Here is a 19,899-nt window from a genome sequence, read left to right as displayed (position 1 = left end):
ACCAGTGTTGTGGATTTCCTCTGATTTCAGAGGTTTCCATCAATCATTTATCCAGGGAATTTATCATTGATCTGCCGAAGCGAGGTGTTTTCATATTAGTTTAGTTTTTCAATCGGTGGTCTGGTGCATGCTAGCCGGTAGAATATGCTTTTTTGCTTTCCTGCTATTCTTGTACATATTTCAGTCTTCTATAAAACTAGTTGAGAATGCTCGTGTGATGCTACGGAGTAACCAAAAAACATAATGATTAAATGTATGCTCTTATTCAGAAATAGAACGGCAGTATCTTATTTCTATTGACCCCCTCCTTCCACCCACCTTTATTCTCACAACCATGTCTTATATAGCCCTCTTTCCAAATTCTTGTACTTGTACCGGTTATATATTTTTTGTTGAGCCATGGGTGTTGACAGTCTGTTAGGTAACTTGAGCCATCTTACCTACGCCTTAGTATCTGTCCACGTACAATGCATGTCTCTGACAACACATATTAATTAAGGATTTAGACAAACTACCAGCTACAACAGTTATTTTTTTAATCCAACGTGTAACTTTCTTGGAAACTTGATGTGAACTGCACAATTCATTTTTCCTACTTGATACAAATAATTTGAATGTTCGCATCTCATGAATCAACATGCCTCACATAATGTGGTCACCAACCATATAATCTCTTATCTAAGTGCATGTGTTTCTCAATGTATGTGGTATATAATCATTTGAAATTCACACCCATTACAATATATTCCAATCAAAATTAGAAATATCCTTCTTGGAATACGATATTTACTAAAAAGGTCCTTGCTGTTCTCTGAAACAAAACAAATAAACTCCATAGCATCCTAGCTAGTGAGAACGTTCACTAAAACAAATTGACCTGTCCAAAAAAGGTATATGCAAAGCTGGTGGGGGCAAAAGATGGGCTGCTGCACCGTTGCGTTGCATGGCATTTGAGCTGGAAGGAAGCAACATGAGTGACTGAGTTTGTTATGATGACCAAAATACACAAACGAAGCAAAACATATAGTGTTAAATTGCGTAACAGTATTTGGAATTCGGTAAACAAACATCCCTTTTATTGTCCACATAAAACATTCAAAGATGCACGGGCCACGGCACGCAGCAGCTTGTCTTGGATGGAGGGAGGCCAGCGAGCAGCTAGACCTCCAAGGTCCGCACCTGGTGCTTCGCTAAGCAATGCTCCAAGGATATCAGCAGTGCCCATCAACTGAGCGAGCATTCTCAATAAAAAATCACCAATTTTCCCATTGAAGAAACAACCAGTGCCAAGGCAACAATTCTCTGTATCTTGCACGGATTGTTTCGTTACAGGGCTATTTTTTCCAACAATTTCTATCAGAGATCTCTTGCAGCTTCTTGTCCAGTTTAGGAGATTCAACAAAATGCAGCTTGAGAGATCTCTCCGCTATCGGATGAAACTTGGATCCCACGTTTGCATTTTTTTATTACACAAGGCAAAGGAAAAAGAAATAATGAGTGGAAACTAATTAAGCATTTTGAACAAAATCAAGGGTAGTGATGTTACATTGTTACTGTCTAACGGAGCAACAGGTACAGTTTTGGAGGTGAACTTGGTGCAATATGCCAATATACCCCTAAATAAGAGATCTCAAGTCTCAACAAAATTTTCAGTATTGTCTTATGTTATTTGCCCACCAATTTTGGTAATACCACAACAAGTAGTGGATTATATAATTTATTTTTTATATGGTCACCGTGGGGAGTTAATCCCAATTGAATACTTCATTCGATTTTGCCCAGAAGCCTCACGGCTCCATGCAAGACAGGTTCAAGGTAACACACCCTCCGCACCAGCAGTGGTTGATGCCCTACATAGAATTCAGAACTCTGCCGCTAACCTCAGTTGCATGCATCTTTCAGATGTACAGGCCAGAGGTATATCACTAGTATGGATTTACCAAAAAAAACCTCAGCTGCAACCTGGAACTTTGCCGACACCTCTCTCTCTCTCTCTCTCTCTCTCTCTCTCTCTCTCTCTCTCTCTCTCATCAGCCCTGTTATCCATGCAGACTCATCCAATCTATCTGAGCTTGCATTGTCTTTTGAAAAGAAGGATTGCCCCCGGTGCCTCTGCATCAAAATGATGCTTTGATGCATGCAGCCATATTATTAATCAAAGTACGCACCAAGTATGTAGTACAATACAAGAACTCAAAATGAGTTGAAAAGAGACAAACAAAGCCACAACCGGCAAAAATAGGACTAGATGACTATACATCTATCCTATTGTTAGACCATCATCCAAACCGGTTGTAGGTACCGGCCAATCTAGCACATATTGTTTTGAAGCATCTCCAAAGATAAAAAATAAACAATGTATATCACTAGTTGTTAGTGATATCCTTTTGGCTAATTAGAGTTTTAATATCTATTAAAAGTTTAAATATACCAAAAAGGAAGGCATCCAAAGTTTTGGTCGATAACTATTCATAGATAAGTAACCACTCATCTCATGAATGTAGCAACCAAGAAGCCTAACTAGGTTTTTGTGTTACAGTTTAGCAATTAGTACTATTTATTTTTGAACTCCAATATCCCTTGCGCAGAATCCAGACTAAGCCTTTTGATTGCATCTTCGTTGAAACCTTCCAACATTCCCTACATCATTGCATCATCATGTATAGTGAAACATCGACAACAAGTGTTTTCTACTAATATAATTAACATAAAAAAGGAGAGCATGGATGCGGCTATTCTGCACGGGGGATCAGTTGAGCCTGGGTGTGAACAGTAAATTAGTTTTAAATAGCAAAACAATTAAAAAATCGAATTTCTTCATGGCGCAAGATGCTCACGTGCATGATGCCCCGTGCAAAATTTGATGAAGTTCGGACTTTCGAGGAGCTTGTGGTAAAAAAGAAAAAATTGGGTGTCTGGAAAACTTTTAAAAAGAACACTGTTCAGACCCGCTTTTATCTTTTTTGCCACGAGCTCCTAGAATGTCCAAAGACCTAAAAATTTACACGAACATCAAACATTTGAACATCTTGCACCATAAAAAAAAATCATTTTTTGTGCTATTTGTTTTTATTTTACTATTCACCGGGTGTAGATGAGTCCGGGCACAAAATTATATTATCGAGGAGAGCATGCACTACTATAGCTTTGGATGTGAATTTTTTTTATCCTGTAAAATTTGACGAAACCTCTCCTTCCAATTGGTTTCCAGTCAAAGAAGTTATCCATTGTGGTGACCATATCCTCAAAGCTAACAAATGGGAAATTTTGATTCTCACCTCCAAATTAATTGGAGGAGCCAAGGCAACCTACCATTAGTCTCTTATGGATTTTCTTCTTTCGTCGGTTGCTTGCTATAGGTAAATACTTTGTTATTAACACTCAAACAATGAAGATGAATTTAAAACTAGCGACATTATTTATTCTACCTCAGCATTTGCACCATCGTTGGTTATACTTCCCACTGTCAACAAGCTCCCCTATCCAGATCAAGCACCTTGATTGGTCTGCCATAATGCTATTAATGCCGGAGTTGTTGTAAGCATAGGCCATACAAGAGCAGTTGTTTGCTGCACTCAGCTATGCAATCTTCAAAGCTTCAATTTAGGATATGTAAAAAAATGTTTGGAACCTTCATTCTAGGTAAGGTCACAAAATGACTTTGCTTGCCACATTTCAGCACCGTTGTTCCTCTACATTCGCTAGAAAAGTTAATTCAAGCTAGATCAAACCCATCGATGCAATGGCATGAAGGTTCAGCACCCATGTAGTCGGCATAGCCGAATGGGCCACACAAGGCGTAGCTTTCATAGCCACTAGCTAGGCGTGCAAAGATAATTGTCCATTATTAGCGATCATTCCAGCTAAGAGTCCTCAACACGCCCACATACGGCGACTTGTCAGAGATGGTATATGTATAATAAAAACCCATTACATGTGCTCCCAACCGTTTCATAGGAGATGGTCTTTTGGTATATGCCACCGCACACCGGCGCAACCATTGAGCATGGAGATGCGGTATAGGGCCTTGTCCCATGCCAAATGACCATTTGAAGGTTCCAGCTGGAGTCAAGGCTCAAAGAAAAGTTCTCCAATGGATGGTTCATTCGGGTCCTTCCAAGAAACAAGGCGTCTGAGTACGTGGTCCTTCTTGCTCAGCAAGAACCTCATACTCGGGAGGATGGTGTTCATTGATGTTCAAAACTTCGCCATGCATATAATTGACCTATTTGAGAATCAGATGACCAAATTGCCCATGTCATGCAGGCATAGTGCTGCATCAACTCCCATGTCGGCGATTTATTCATCTTTGCCGCCCAATGAGTGCGACCTCGGGAGTCAGACAACACAAGGTCGGAATTGTTGGTGATGGCAAGCATGGGAGATGAAGTGGCAGCGATTGGGTTGTCACAGTTGGCACTCCACATTACTATGTGGCCTGGGATATTGTGGTACCATATACCAAGGTCTGAGCCCGTGGTGGAGTTTGCTGGGGAGAAGAAGAGCGTGAAGTCCCTGCCTCTGAAGACAAGCATATCGCCAGAGGAGAGTGGCTTTTCATGTGTGAGCTGGTCGTCCGATTTGGAAGATGAACATAGGATCACGAGGATCAAAATTAGAATGTAGGCACATAGGGGCACGGCTGGCTGCCTCCACCACGCATAATGGTGACCGCGACGGTCTCCAGCTGGCCGCCGCCAGGCAGAACAATGACCACCAAGTGAAGCCCCAAGTGCTGCTTTCCGTGCATCAGATCCAGTCATGTCGGCCCCTAGGTCGATGACTTGGACAGAACTCTCTTTGGCGAGGTGGCAATCAACGATGATGAAGATGTGCTACACCGTACGTGTTGGTCCATAGTGATCACTCTGGCTTGGTGTGGCGCCTCTCTACAGATTGCGATGGCCACCGCAAGATCTTCGCGAGGATTTCTCCCTTCTGATCTGGTGGTTGCCTTTGACCGTGAGATGCAATCTATGAACGACAGCTTGATGCAAAGGGTAAGGTTGTGCAGTGATGGAGGTCGGCTTTCTAGGCCAGCACATGCAGCTGCTTGGACCGCTGAAAAATGGTGGCAACAACATATTATTGACTCAAATGGTGCTGCTTCTCAAGTACTTGGTCTTGAGCTCCGGGGTGAAAACCTAGGTCTGACACGAGTTGGTCATACATGGCAATGGCGATGCTTTGTGTTGTTACCTTGTTGAAGGCATTGCTCGGATTTGCTCAGACTGGTTCTTCAGGATGAAAACCTAGAATCTGACCTTTGATGGTTGGATCCGGTGACGACGGTGTAGAGCGTTGCTCCCTTCGTGAAGGCGTTGCTGTTGAAGAACCTCATTGTCATTATGGTGTCATGAGATGGTTGGTGCGGATACGGTTGTTGTTGTATTTTGTCGATCGCAGATTTGTTTGATTTGATTTTTCTTCTTCTCTCGTTTAGGCATAGCTTTGGTCTTATATGACTATGCTATTTGCCAGCGGGCTTTTCTATGTGTATTGGGGTTGGCTGTGTGCATCTTAGCTATGCAGAGGCCGGGTGTGTGCTTATTGTGTTCGTATCTACTTGATGCTTCATTTTGAGTCAATAAAATCCACCTTTTGTCGAAAAAAAGTGTTGTCGCGGACACGTAGATAACCCTATCACTTTCCTCTTGGATCCGGAGCTGGATTTTCCGCAGGATTAATCGATCCGATCGAGGTAGAATCAGACCATGTAAGATGTAAGAGATGCTTGTAAGATTAAACCTACCTTTTTCGGAAGAGGAAAAAACACCACAACTCCTTGCGGTTGCGGAGACCGAGTCAACAAGAAGAAATTCTCCGTGCTCAATTGGTAGCCTAGCCAACGTCCACGGTGCGCTTGATGAGTTTGCACGGTGAGCCACCACGTTGGCTAGTCTAGCCAACGTACCGGAGCGAAGCCGAGCCGCGCTTTCCACCTGCTAGGACGGACTCGGACTCAGAGGGGGCATGGAAGTAGGGCTGCAAAAAAAGCTCGAGGCTCGTCAGCCGTTTGAGATCGACTTGTTTTTTGGCCCGACTCGGGATTGACTTGAAAAGAAATAAGCTGAGTTTGAACACTTTATGTAACTCGATCGAGAAACGAGCCGATCTTAAGTCAATGTTGGCTCGCTCGATTTTAACTCGATAGCTCGACATAATATCATTATGTTATACGATCATGCCATACAGCCGCTGCCTCCTCTTCCAAGAAAAGCTAGGGTTCGTGCCTCTTGCCGGCTCCGCTGCAGGTCCGCCTCGTCTCCGGTGGCACTAGGGCCATGGGGGCGCGGTGGATCCTGGAAAGGGCCGGCGGGAGGGCTCCGTTGTTAGTCGTTCCTTCAAGATTTGTTAGGGTTTGTGTCCTAGTCAGGAAGACGAGACGGCGGCGGCTCCCTGAAGATGGAATAAATGTCTCCCCGCCTAGTCCCCGTTCCGGTGGTGCGTCTAGCATCATTGGTGGCCGTGTAGAGGTGTGTCTCCGACGGATCTATCCTCGGGGAATTTGCTCGGATCAGGTTGTGGTTCGTCTATGTTCGTGTGTCTTCGGGTTGGACCCTTTCGATCTACGTTATTCTTCATCAGCGACGGTTGCTGTTCTGGTGCGCTGGTTCTACGGGGCCTTAGCACGACGACTTCCATACTGTCTACTACAACAAGTTGTGCCCGACTCCGTCGAGGGAGGGGTGATGACGGCGGCGCGCCTTCGGCTCGCTTCAGTGATTGTAGTCGTCGCTAGGTGGTCTACGGATCTGGATGTAATTTTTATTATTTCTAGTGTTCGTTGTACTGCCACGATAGAAGATGAATAGATTGAAAGTTTTCTCGAAAAAAAATACGATCATGCCATATACATTAAATGGAAATAAGATAATTATTACCATATATGTTGTCCATAATTTTTTCTTCATTTTATTTACCAACGAACATGGAAACTTAATTAAGTTCGGAGAAGAATTAGGCCTAATAATGGCACGTGGTCGACTATGTGTTAAATATCCTATATTTTTGGCAAAGGTTCCCAGCATATTCACCTTAATTTTTTTTGTTTTACATAATTTTTTTTACCATCTCATTTAGCTCGGAACTAGCTCGAGATTCACTCGAGATCATTACAAGCTGAGCACGAGTCATGTTCTACAGTTCGATCATGAGCTTCACTCAGTTTGAGCTTGCTCGAATTTTCATATGAGTTAAGCTGAGCCAACTCCAACTCGCTCAAGCTCGACTCGTTTAATTTGCAGCCCTACATGGAAGGAACGCGTCCAACGACCCTCGGCACACACTCAAGTCGCAGTCGCCACTCCGCGGCCATACCATCGACCGACCGACCCACCCTTCCCTTCGGCTGACCGGCCCTTTCCACATTTAGCATTCCGGCAATTTCTCGTGTTGCACCGGCAGGCGGCAGTCATGCTGTTTCTGCTCACATGTGGAGGACTTTTTCGCTGTTCTGACCTGTTTGCTAAAGTTTAGCATGATTTGACTCTACTTCAGGACCGGATCCTTTTTGAAACGCCATCAACCATGGCGTTTTGGTTGCATGAGAGACGCCATGACCTATGGCGTTTGATTCTAGCCACACACAGTAGCTGGTGCCAATGTGGCGAAGCGGAGACGCCACAGGTACTGGCGTTTGCCCAAAATGCCACTGCTCTTGGTGTTTGCCCCAGCCCAGTCCATAGCACAATTAGCAACTAAACAAATGACCAGGTGGACTTGAGATGTGTTTGCTAGCCTGTGCAGCTGCGTAGTAGTAGAATCAAAGATTTTGAGTACTGTAACAAGCATTTTAATTATATTTTTATTTTAAATTGTGAACTGGCTGATTATTTAGTGTAATTAGTAGTAAATGTTTGGTTCTAGCTAATTACATATTGTTAGTCGGCGTTTTTTTTTATTTTTGGTTTTGTTTTGACCTGTGAGCTGACTGATTATTCATTGTAATTAGTAGAAATATTTGACCCCTACCTAGTTCTGCATTGTTAGTTGGCTCGTAATTAACCAGACGATATTGCATAAGTTCAATTAAAATTAAAAACATAATCAAGACTACGCGTGTGTACCGGATGGTGAGCTCATACGCATGGCTGCCCTGACCGGCGGAACCTCCATCATTGTCCGGTCCACTGCTGTTGCTATCGTCATCGGTGGCATCGTCGGGTTCATTTCGGCAAACCGGAACCAACCCGGGAGAATGTATGCGGGCGTCCAACACAGACGGGACACAAGCCTCCCAGCGACGGCCTCTGCTCCGCTCATCAGAAGTTACCCTTTATATTTATATATGAATTTAGATCACAACATAATATTGGTTTTGGCCTGTGAGCTGACTAATTATTCATTGTAATTCATCGAGGAGCAGCAGCCCTCCCGCCGCGCAACATCGATGTCTAGATCGGACGCCGCGTCGAGGAGGAGGTGCCCTTCCCGATGCTCAGCCAGACCGGATGCCCTCCTCTGTCCAGCGTCATTGTTGAGCCGCCTCTAGTGGGCAAGGCGAGGGCGCCGCCATCCCTGCCCAATCGCCATGAATAAGAAGAAGCCCTTCCCGGCGACCGCGAATGCATGCGCACCTCCTCCAGTACCTCGGCCGCGGAGGCGGCGGCACGTCACCGCCGAGCACTGTGATGGCATCCAATAGGGAGGCAGCTTGACGGGAGTGATGCAATGCACATCATCGAGCCGTGTTCGCAATGCCGAGCGTCACGTTGTAGTGTGTTCGGGTGGACCTCAACCTCGCATTGGCCTGGGTTGAGGACCAGTCCAGGCAGTGGAGGAAGCCAATCGGCTGCGTCGCGACCACCAGGCGGCGGCCGGTCAGGGTTGTCATGCCCTTTCGCGGCTCCTACGATGACACCGACGACAACGACAGCGGACCGGACAACGAGGAGGCACCTCTGGCCAGAACGGCCATGCATGCAAGCTCACCGTCCGGTACCTCGCGTAGTTTCATTTTTGTTTTTTATTTTAATAACTGAACTTATGTAATATTATCTTGTTAATTACGAGCCAACTAACAATACATAATTAGGTAGGGGCCAAACATTGCTACTAATTACGATGAATAATCAGTGAGCTCACAGGTCAAAATAAAAATAAAAAACCCGCCCACTAACAATATGGAATAGCTAGAACCGAACATTACTACTAACTACATTAAATAATGAGTCAGTTCACAATTTAAAAAAAATAAAATTAAAATGCTTGTTACAGTACTCAAAACCTTTGATTCTAGTACGCAGTTCCACACGCTAGCAAACACATCTCAGGTCCATTTGATCATTTATTTAGCTGCTAATTTTGCTATAGGCTTGGATGGGCCAAACTCCAAAAGATGTGGCATTTTGGGCAAATGCCAGCTCCTGCGGCGTCTCCTCTGTGTCACATCGGCACCAACTAATGTGTGTGGGCGAGAGTCAAACGCCATAGGTTATGTTGTCTCCCATGTAATCAAAACACCGTAATGATAGCGTTTCAAAAAGGTCAGATCCAAAAAATGTTTTGAAGTAAGCTTAAATCGTGCAAACTGTGTCTCTCATGAGCTCGCTAGGCTGGCGGTCTCAAATCCATCCTCGTTGTGGGTTGACGGACCGCCGGCATTAATTGTAAGTGGTTGGTGGATGATGTAACGGTGATTTGATCTAATAAAGAGGCCAAAGTTTCAAAAAAAAATCGTGCAAAACTTTAGCAAACGGGTCAAAACAGTAAAAAAAAAAGTCCCACGTGGAGCCACACTCGAAGTGTCTACGGTCTACCGCTGCCTACTATACTCCATGCGTAGGAGTACAATTAATTAGCCTAGAGTCAAAACTAGACTGGTTTCCTCTGAACGCTAGGCCTAGTTTTTTTTATGTGATAAGCCAATTTAGGCTGCCAATGAAAAGTATTATATACTAGTATGATAGTAGTATATGATATTACTTCTGCAATGCATAATATCATAAGTTACTATATTAGATTGCTTTATTAATTGTCATGCATGACATAAAGTAGTACAATATTTAATATGATACCGTATCATAATATGATATTTTCTCATTTAACTGTGTGACACATCGTAAAAAAAGCCTAGTTCAAATGCATACTACTGCTTATGATACTTTCATTATGTGCAGCCTTATGCGTACCGAGGGAGTATGCACGAGACAAAAGAGTTTGGTACTCCCTCCATGTCAAAATAAGTGTCTTAATTTGTACTAAAGTTAATAGTAGTACGTATGTTGGATATCCTCTATAACACTAAGCTCCTTAGTTTTAAATAGCTCACGTTCAATTAAGGTCTCCAACTAGAATTGGGTTACCCTATTTTGACCGGGTCAACGATTTCTCTAAGCTGCTCTCATTCAATTTTTTATACTATTAACTATGCTTTCTAATTTTTAAGGTCTCTTACTTAATTGAGGTATTCAATTTAGAATTGGGTCAACTGGTTTTGACCGGGTCAACACTTTCTCAATCTCTCCCATTCAATTTTTTTAATTCACTATGTTCCTTAATTTTGAAGCTCTTTCATTCAATTGAGTTATCTAATTTTGAATTTGGTTTACGATTTTGATCAGTCCAATGATTTTTCAAATCAATCAGCAGCAACCGGCCAATAAAAACATATAAATCCCGTGCACCCTTCCACCACCTGAAAAAAGAAGCGCCACCATGTGATATTGTAACAACAATATAGTACTACATGCGACCACCGCCATCGAAATTTCCCCACATATATATAGGTTGATTAGCGGATAACACAGAATCACGGCATGAAAGGCCCACCAAATAACCGCATTATAAATAAAAACGAAACACACTCTATCATCTCCCCACCCGCCAAACTAAATATTCCATCGCCCAAAAATATAAAAGGGTATTAGATTTGTATAAATTCAAATGTCTTTGAATTTGACCAAGTTTGGAGCAAAAATATCGACATCCACAATATTAAAAAAATAAAAATTCATATCATGATGAATTTGAAAATTCGATTTTGATATTATGGATTTTGATATATTTTTCTACAAATTTGATCAAACATAAAAGGTTTAGCTTTTCAAAAAAGTAATACATCTTATATTTTAAAATAGAGTGATTATCTTTTGAAGAAAACCAACAACGCCAACCACGCAGCAAAGCGCGTCCGACCCTTCTAGTACTTAACGAAAGCTCAACTAACGAATGGATCGGATGAGTTGCTTTCATAAAAAAAATAGAATAGCTGCTTGTACAAGATTATATGGATCCCACTATGGAACAAGAACAACCCATCTTCTCCACGTTGCGCCTCTCTTCTCTAACCAAGTCAACACAAAAGGAGTGATGAGAACATTCGTAGCCCCTCCTTCCCTTCCACCTCACTCAGCCTCCCCGTTTGACCCCTTCCACCCAACACTCACCACAAACTCCCATCACAGATGGACACAAAAAGATCATCTCCCTCAGCCTTCCCTTCTCCAAGAAAGATCTCTCATTGCTCAGTCTCAGCTCACAGCCAGTCCCTGCACCGACCCTCTCCTCATTGTCGCTCGCGAAACAATGGCTTCTTCTTCTTCTTCTTCCAGCGCCCGAAGCAGCCGCATAGCCACGTGCCTCGTTCTGGTTCTCCTGGTCGTCAGCCTCAGAGAAGCCTCCGCCGGGCGCCCGCTCCGGCCGGCCCGCGACGTGTCCAGTGATAGCGAGCTGAAGGACCAGGCGATCGTCGACAAGTATGCGCCACTTCTGCCCACCATGCTGCCGAGGGGCCTGGCGCCTCCGTCCGCCCCGAGCGGCGGCACCAACGAGGCCGGGAACTGATTAAGCTGTCGAATTACAAAAATTCGTTAGGCATAAATAGTTTTACAGGATTGTTTGAGTGGTAAACGGACATATAGTGTAGGCCTCCAAAAGTATACCTTCATTCTTTCGTTTGTCCCTTGAAGAATTTGATTGAAAGAGTTCTGTTTTGATTCATTCTTTAAAGAATCGATTGTTCATAATCACCAAGTCAAGATGATACTGGCAGCAAAAATGCCCAAGCTCCTGACCTCTGCAACAACTTTAGAAGACAAGTTTTACAATCCACACAGATAATTAGGAGAGGAAAAATCAGTAATAGAAAAAATGCTGACCCGTCCCACCCCCGCCCCCGTCCCTCGCTCCTCATCGGGAAACGCGCCGGCGACGAGCCCCGAGCCAGAATTTACTCGCCTCCCCACCTACCCACCCTCCAATACGCCTCCAGCTAGCCCCTCCCCCGGTTTCTCTCCGACCCCAGACCAGATCTCGACGGGCACCCATGGCGGGGAGGCTGCGGAAGCGGGTTCGCGTGCGGAGGCTGGGTCCGGCGACAAGGGTGGCGGAGCCAAGGGCGCTGCCGCCTCCAGCGGTGGCGCCGCTGGCTCTGATCGACCCGGATTCGCCGGCGGCGCGCAGGGAGATGCGTCGTGTGGTGCGGGAGCGATTTCCCGATCGCAGCGAGTGGGCCGACATTCACCTTCAGATAATCGGCCACGCGACCTTCGCGGAGAGGGCGCGCTTCGTCGGCGACGAGGGCGCGGACGAGGTGGAGCTCTTGTTTTGGGCAATCCAGGAGGCCGAATCGGCGATTCCAGAGCAGGCGGCTCGGTGGGCGTCCTTCCGGACGGCGAACCCCTCGCGGCTCAACATCAGGCCGCCGCGGGTGGATGCGCTGGCCAGCATCCCGCCTGAGGAGCTGCCGCCGGGGGTTCTACCTCCGGCTCATCACTAATTCCTTCCCGTCAGGCACGGCTGCGGCGGCACGCCATTGAAGCTCCTCCCTGGTCAGGTGATTTCGAGGTTCCCCCTATCCATCTCCCTCCGAGTTTCCGTTCCCGATTGCTTGCATTTCGCGAGAGGCTGCACAAAATCCGTTCGAAAGCTGCCCCCACTGATGGGGTTCCTGATAAGGCTGAAGGTCGAGTGGTTGCTGCTTCTGCAATAGGGTCTTGCACGGAGAGGTCGAGTAACGCGGTGTGCTCGCCGGCGACCAACAGTCAGCGGGCTGCCGCTAATGGTGTGGATTTTCGATCTGTTACCCCGGCCCCTACGCGTATTTCTGGTCCTTCCTTCCGAGGGCGTCTTGTTAAAGAGAAGACGGGTTTTAAAAAAGCGTGTTCGTCTTCTGACGAAGCCCTAGAAATAGAAGAACACTTCGGCCAGCTTTGGCTCATCCCCTCCCCTCCCCGCCATCACCCCCATAGCACACCCTTCCATCCCGCAAAACTGATACCCCCACCGGATTCCTTTGTTGGATTCAGAAAGATCTTGTGGAGAATAGGTCATTTCTAGCCACTGATTGCTTCCAGGCCACCCTTCGTGCGTTTGATCCCACTCCAAAAACCATCAAGCTCATCCGAGAAGGGACTGGCCCAGGATCCCTATCCTTTGCCGAAGTGGTCAAACAAGGTGCGAAGATGGCTGACCGCCGTGGTGCCAACCCTTCTGGTGTTGCTGGTCCAGCCAAGGGAGCGGTGCAGAAACCCGCTCTGGGTGCCGGTGGATCTAAGTAGACGAACACTACTGGTAAAGATCCTGTCCCTCCTCAACGACCAACTAGATCCACTGGATCCACTGCCACCTCCTCTCAGGTTCAATCGTCTCAGGTTAATGAAGTGGAAAAAGAGCAGCCTCTAGACCCTAGGTAAGAGGACATGATATGTTTTAACTGTGGTGGCCCTGGGCACTATGTGGGTAATTGTGTTAGACCTAAAGCTTGTTTTATCTGCCAACAATCCCACAATGTGAACAACTGCTTTGCTTGGACTAGGGTTCAACCCACTGCAGCTTTCTTTGGGAGTGGTGCTAGTGGCCTGGGCTTTTATGATGTTGAGGTTCCTGTGGCAAATGAATCCAAATGGCTCAATTTCCAAAACTGTGGTGTGGTTAACATTACCAAGGGTGAAGTGGACAAGGATAAATTGGTGAGTCTTCTGACTGCTACTTTTTGTAAAACCAGAGCTTGGCCTTGGCAGATTAGGGAGTTATCCAGTAAAGAGTTTCTGGTCAGATTCCCTCCATGGAAGAAAGTAGAGGATTTAATTGAACTTCATGGTTTCAGTTTACCCCAAGATATATCTGTCAAAATGACTGAATGGACTGGGTCTTGTGACCCATTTGGTGAACTACTTGAGGCATGGGTGCTGATTGAGGGGATTCCTCCTAAGTGGTGCTCCTGGAAAGTGTTTGCACAAATTGCATCCATGTTTGGGGTGCTCACTGATGTTGATTGGAATGGCATGTTTAGAACATTTTATGAAAATGTGAGGATTAAGATTGCTTGCAGAGACCCTAGGAAAATTCCTTTCGAGAGGTTGATTGAGATGAAGAAGAAGCTATTCTTGCTTGGTTTCACTGTGGAGGGTTTTGAGCAGGTGGGAGGCAAAGGTTCTGTGGTAGAAATTGAAGATGAGAATGAGGATGACAACTTTGAGGAAGACAATGGTAACCAAGAACCACATGATCTACCCAAGAACAATGATGATGAACTCATTGATGATGACACTGCCATTGATGATCTTGATAAGGCAAACTTTACATCCAGGGGTGTCACAAGTTCTTCTGCTGGGAAAAAAGCATGCAACACGCTGTCTGACTGTCAGGGGGATGATCAGGGAAACTTCATTCTAGAGTGCCTCTCAAACAAGAGGAATGTTGATGAGGGTGGTATGAATGGGGAGGTGTGTTCCATGAATAAGGGTACCCTGATTGACAAAAGAGATGGGGTTTGTACTCCTGAAAAGACCTGGTTAAAAAGAGATGATGATGGTAACCAAAGTGACAGTATGAGCTACTATTTGGATCTTCTGAAATCAGTGGACATGTCTGTATCTGATGATGATGAAAGTGTTGAAGAGGTGGAAGTGGGAGTTCTCTCCCCTGGTACAGTTCAGAAAATGCAGGAGTCTGGTATAAAACGTTCACTGTTGGAGATTTTGGACCAAGCCCGATCTGGTGGAAACAAGACAAGAACATAAAGTGGGGGCCTGTTAAAGCCCAGAAATATGATACTAGGCTGCATGGGAATGTGGACATAATTAAGAAAGCTGCCCAGTATAAGATGAAGAAGAACATGGAGATTCCTCCAACTTTTAAAGGTAAATCTTTCCCTACCATTGATTCAATTCTCCTTGCTAATCAAGCTGTTCAGGTAGGCCTTGCCATTGGTAGAAGTAATGATAATATGTTTGACATTATAGAAGAACTAAAAGTTAAAGAACCAAAGAACTGCAATGCCTTTGCTAATGATGAACCTGAAGTAGCTTTGCTTGGTAATATTGATCTGACTCAAGAAGAGTTAGTGGGGACTCCTCCTAGAGACTTCTTTGTGACATCAGTTGGCACTGCTGATAATACAGACCAATCCCCTGCTGTCCTCACTAAGGTTAAGCCTTGTGGCTTGTCTCATCCTTTTAGAATACCCTGATGATAGGTCTCATCTGGAATACTAGAGGATTAAGTAAGCCTGGTAAAGTTCAGTGCCTATGTGATGTGATTGCTAAGTCTAACCCTGATTTTATTGGTTTTCAAGAAACAAAGAACGAAGTTATTTCTGAGGGTTTCCTTAGAGCCTTGGATGGTAAGAAGCAGTTTAGCTGGCATTTTCTTCCTGCTATAGGGACTGCTGGAGGTATTTTAGTTGGCCTAAAAAATGACTTGTTTGATGTGATTGGGTTTACCAATAATAGATTTTCTGTTAGGACTACTATTAAAAACAAAAGTGATGGTTTCTTATGGCATTTGGTCATAGTTTATGGCTCTGCCTACCCTGAGTTCATAATGGATTTTGTCTCTGAGTTGCATGATATCTTTGACTCCAGTACCTATCCTGTTTTGGTTTGTGGTGATTTCAACTTAGTGAGAGAGAGTAAAGAGAAGAGCAATGGCCTTGTGGACCAGCAAAGTACTCTGTTGTTCAATGATTGGGTTAATAGATGGGGTCTTATGGAAATTTCTATTTCCAACAGGAAGTTTACTTGGTCTAATAATCAGGAGAACCCAGTTTTTGCTGTCCTTGATAGGGTTTTTTCTTCCATAGATTGGGATGCTCATTTCCCCATGTCTTCCCTGGTTGCCCTTCCCAGGGTAGGCAGTGACCATGCCCCCCTGGTGCTAGATACTGGGGGGAGGAGACACTGTGGATCTAAGATGTTCAGGTTTGAAAAATGGTGGCTTTCCCAACCTGACTTTAATCAGGTTGTGGAAAGTGCTTGGAGATCTGTTTCCTCTGATGTTTCATCTGTGGAAATTTGGATGATTAAATCTAGGGTTCTTAGGAAAAAAATTAAGGGATGGAGTACCAACACTGAAGCTGCTATTAAGAAGAGGAAAAAAGTCCTACTTGTGGAGCTTGACAAGCTGGATGTCTCTTCTGAGACACAAAACCTTTCCCCTAGTGATTTTGCTAGACTAGGAAATCTTAAAAAGGAATTGGAAGAAATTTGGAAAAAAGAAGAAACTGCCTTGTGGCAGAGATCTAGAGATAGAAAGATCTTGGAAGGTGATAGGAACAATGCATATTTCCAAGCCTTGGCAAACCATAGACACGGGAAAAACCATCTTGCAGAGCTGGATGGCCCCAATGGGGTAGTGACTTCTACTGCTAACATGTTGGAAGTGGCCACTGATTTCTATAAGTAACTTTTTGCTTTTGAGGCTAAACCTGATATACATCTGGAGGCTGATTTTTGGGAACATGATGAGAAGGTTTCTGAACTTGACAGAGATAATTTAGAAAAGCCTTTTTATTAAGAGGAAATTAAGCAAGCTATCAATAGCTCATATGCCTGTGGGGCCCCTAGCCCTGATGGTCTTTCCTTTCTGTTTTGTCAAACCTTTTGGGATATCATCAACAATGACTTCATGTGGATGGTCAGGGATTTTGAAGTTGGTACTCTAGATATTTTCAGACTCAATTTTGCCTTGATTACCCTCATCCCCAAAACTCCTTTGGCCAGGGAGATGAAAAACTTTAGGCCTATTAGCCTTAGTAACTGTGTTGTAAAGATCTTTTCTAAAGCTATGACTACTAGAGTTTCTCCTTTATGTGATAAACTAATTTCCTCCAATCAGACTGCCTTCATCAAAGGGAGGTTCATTTTGGAAAAGGCTCATGAAGTGATTCATGAGGTTCACAGGTCTGGGAGTAGTGGCCTAATTCTTAAGTTGGACTATGAGAAAGCATATGATAGGGTTAATTGGGATTTCATTAAAGAGATGCTCCTTTCTAGGGGTTTTAGAACAAGTGGGTTAATTGGGTCTTTAGTACCCTGCATCAAGGGACCTTTCAGGTCAGAATCAATGAAACTAATGGGCCACATTTTGTGGCTGGGAAGGGTCTAAATAGGGTGATCCTCACTATCCTTTACTTTTTAATTTGGTTGCTGATGTGTTTACCAAAATGCTATCCAAAGCTGCCAGAGCTGACCTAATTGCTGGTCTCCTACCCCAGGTGATTCCTGGGGGTGTCATCAGCCTGCAGTATGCTGATGACACTATCTTGTTTTTGCAAGACTCAATGGCTTATGCCAAGAACCTGAAATGGATTTTGACTTGCTTTGAAAGCCTTTCTGGTATGAAAATCAACTTTAATAAAAGTGATCTCCATACAATCAATGTTCCTTTGGATTTATCCAATAATTTTGCCCAAGTTTTTTGTTGTCAATTTGGATATTTTCCATTCAAATATCTTGGAGTGCCTCTTCATTATAAAAAGCTTAGGAGGGGAGACATTCAACATATTATTGGTACGATTATTAAAAAATATTGCTGGCTGGTTGGGTAAACATCTTTCCTACAGGGGTAAACTGATTCTCCTAACTACATGTATTGCTAGCATTCCTGCTTACCTAATGTCTGTTATGGAATTCCCTAAGTGGGCCATTGATGCCATTACCTCACAGATGTCTCACTTCTTTTGGGGCAATGTGGGTGATAATCATAAATACCATCTTGCTAGTTGGGGGTTGATTGCTCAGAAAAAAGAATTTGGGGGTATAGGGGTTCCTAATCTTAGAGAGTACAATATGGCCCTCCTTGCCTCATGGGGGAGGAGATTCTATGATGGGAGGGATAGTGATTGGAAGAAAATCATTAACTTCAAATATGCTACTGACAAACCCAATATTTATTGGGGAAAACCTGGACTAGGCTCTTCCTTTTGGAAAAGCCTAACCTGGGCTCTTGATGGAGCTAAAACTTTTATTAATTGGATCCCTGGGAATGGTGAGAACATTGCCTTCTGGCATGATACCTGGATTGGGGGATATTCCCTTAAAACTAGATTCTGGTTGCTGTTTGACATTTGTCAACAACAAGATGCCACCATTGTCCAGGTTTGGGATGGCAATACTCTACAGCTGACTTTCAGGAGGTGTGTAGATGATAACATTATGGAAAAATGATATGAGTTGTGTGAGATAGTTAGTAACTTTACCCCTGGGGTTGCTCCAGACTCTCCTAGATGGAATCTTGAACCTTCTGGGATTTACACTGTTAAATCTTTTTACAAAATGATTAACTTTGGAGGGATATCTTCTGATATTAAAGATGCTATTTGGAAAATCAAAGTCCCACCTAATATCCATGTATTTCTCTGGCTAGCATGTAACAATAAGTGCTTGACTAGAGATAATCTAGCCAAGAGAAGACATGTGGAAGATCCTACCTGTGTTTTCTGTGGGGAAAATGAATCGATTAATCATATATTTTTTGATTGTGTGGTAGCCAGTCAAATCTGGAACATAATTGCTGAAGGGATGGGTATCTTAGCCCCATCTTCTTTTCTGTCCTTGTCTACTTTGTGGAAAGAGAAAAAGAAATATGAAGCTATCAATATTACCACATCTGCTACCTTGTGGGGCTTATGCCTTCTGCGCAATGAATTGGTGTTTCAGGGGCGAAAATGGCGAAGCATTCGCTGCATCATGGACCTGGTGGGAGGGCTGATGAGACAATGGAAGATCTTGTGCTCCGGCGCCCAGGGTGCGCTTCTTCTCCGGTGCTTAAGGATTTTGGATCGGCGAAGAGGGGAATTGCTTAGAATAGCTTGGGAGATGTGAAGTGATCTGAACTACCTGAACTTAGTCCACCTTGTTTTGGCTCCAGGCGTTGGCTGGACTCATTTATTTTGCCTTGTAATAGGGTAGTTCGCTAGGTCCTTTCTGTGACAGCTACTTTGGCTGTTGCCGAGCGCTGTACATTGTCCTGGTCGTGGTTTCACCTTTGCTTTTTAATAAAAGTTGGGGCAGGGGGGAAACCCCTATCTATAAAAAAAACAGTAATACCATTCTTACCTGAAGAATTTACCCAGGAAAAAAAAATCTAGATGAATGCTGACTTGGAGCGAACGTAGCTCCTCTGGATTCCATCTCCACTCCTCCTAGGATGCAATTTTCCAATAATTCCAACATTAGGCAGGTGCCAACTAATTTTTCTTTTAGAGTAGAGTACTGAATGTGTTCAGCCAAAAAATGCTATAATGTATAATTTATATGATTACTCTTTAGAAATTATTATGGTTTTCCATATTCGCGGTTATCTAGCACGTTCTGACAGCTTGCAAAACTAATCGAGTCCATTGGCAAATTGAACCCGTCTGTTGAAAGTTTCAAGGGTATTTTCATACTCACAGCTCAAGCAGCCAATATTTGTACATGACTTAGCAAGCAGCTGTAATTCAAAGATCACTGTTGACAGGTGATTCAAAATAGACCTGGTTCGATCCTGGTATCCAGCCATGGAGAAGGAATACAAAGCAATGTTAGATGTTCGACATCCGACATTTATTCAGTATTTCGGCTGATGTTTATGCTCCTGTGAGAAAAAAGAACAGCCGCCTCCTTTCTTTCACAATGTCAGCCTCCTTGACATGACTACCAATCCTGAAAGCAGATTTCAGTAAGACTGCAA

At 44.1% G+C, this 19,899-nt stretch overlaps 2 protein-coding genes and 1 pseudogene across 3 annotated transcripts; 2 read left to right on the top strand and 1 right to left on the bottom strand.

Annotated features, from left to right (window-relative positions):
• Positions 1 to 1,075: 1,075 nt before the first annotated feature.
• LOC123056072 (G-type lectin S-receptor-like serine/threonine-protein kinase At1g61460) lies at positions 1,076 to 4,763 on the bottom strand (annotated as a pseudogene).
• Positions 4,764 to 11,427: 6,664 nt separating this feature from the next.
• On the top strand, positions 11,428 to 11,937 carry LOC123050497 (uncharacterized). The gene has a single exon (XM_044473281.1). The coding sequence runs from the start codon at positions 11,530 to 11,532 to the stop codon at positions 11,785 to 11,787; it is 258 nt and encodes an 85-aa protein (XP_044329216.1). The 5' UTR covers positions 11,428 to 11,529; the 3' UTR covers positions 11,788 to 11,937.
• Positions 11,938 to 12,126: 189 nt separating this feature from the next.
• On the top strand, positions 12,127 to 19,267 carry LOC123050496 (uncharacterized). Of its 2 annotated transcripts, none has more exons than XM_044473280.1 (2): positions 12,127 to 12,778; positions 18,885 to 19,267. In XM_044473280.1, the coding sequence occupies exon 1, from the start codon at positions 12,269 to 12,271 to the stop codon at positions 12,719 to 12,721; it is 453 nt and encodes a 150-aa protein (XP_044329215.1). In that variant the 5' UTR covers positions 12,127 to 12,268; the 3' UTR covers positions 12,722 to 12,778; positions 18,885 to 19,267. The 2 variants fall into 2 exon arrangements, with proteins under 2 accessions (XP_044329215.1, XP_044329214.1); XM_044473279.1 differs by lacking the exon at positions 12,127 to 12,778 and adding an exon at positions 13,160 to 15,086.
• Positions 19,268 to 19,899: the final 632 nt, after the last annotated feature.

This window comes from Triticum aestivum, chromosome 2D (genome assembly GCF_018294505.1).
Source record: "Triticum aestivum cultivar Chinese Spring chromosome 2D, IWGSC CS RefSeq v2.1, whole genome shotgun sequence".
NCBI classification, from domain to species: domain Eukaryota; kingdom Viridiplantae; phylum Streptophyta; class Magnoliopsida; order Poales; family Poaceae; genus Triticum; species Triticum aestivum.
The sequence above is the reverse complement of the archived record's forward strand: the minus strand, read 5'-3'. Positions and strand labels throughout refer to the sequence as shown.

What these genes read in the sequence shown, in the direction of transcription:
- LOC123050496 (XM_044473279.1), top strand. Translation starts at nt 13,644, where the DNA reads ATGATATGTTTTAACTGTGGTGGCCCTGGGCACTATGTGGGTAATTGT.
- LOC123050497 (XM_044473281.1), top strand. Translation starts at nt 11,530, where the DNA reads ATGGCTTCTTCTTCTTCTTCTTCCAGCGCCCGAAGCAGCCGCATAGCC.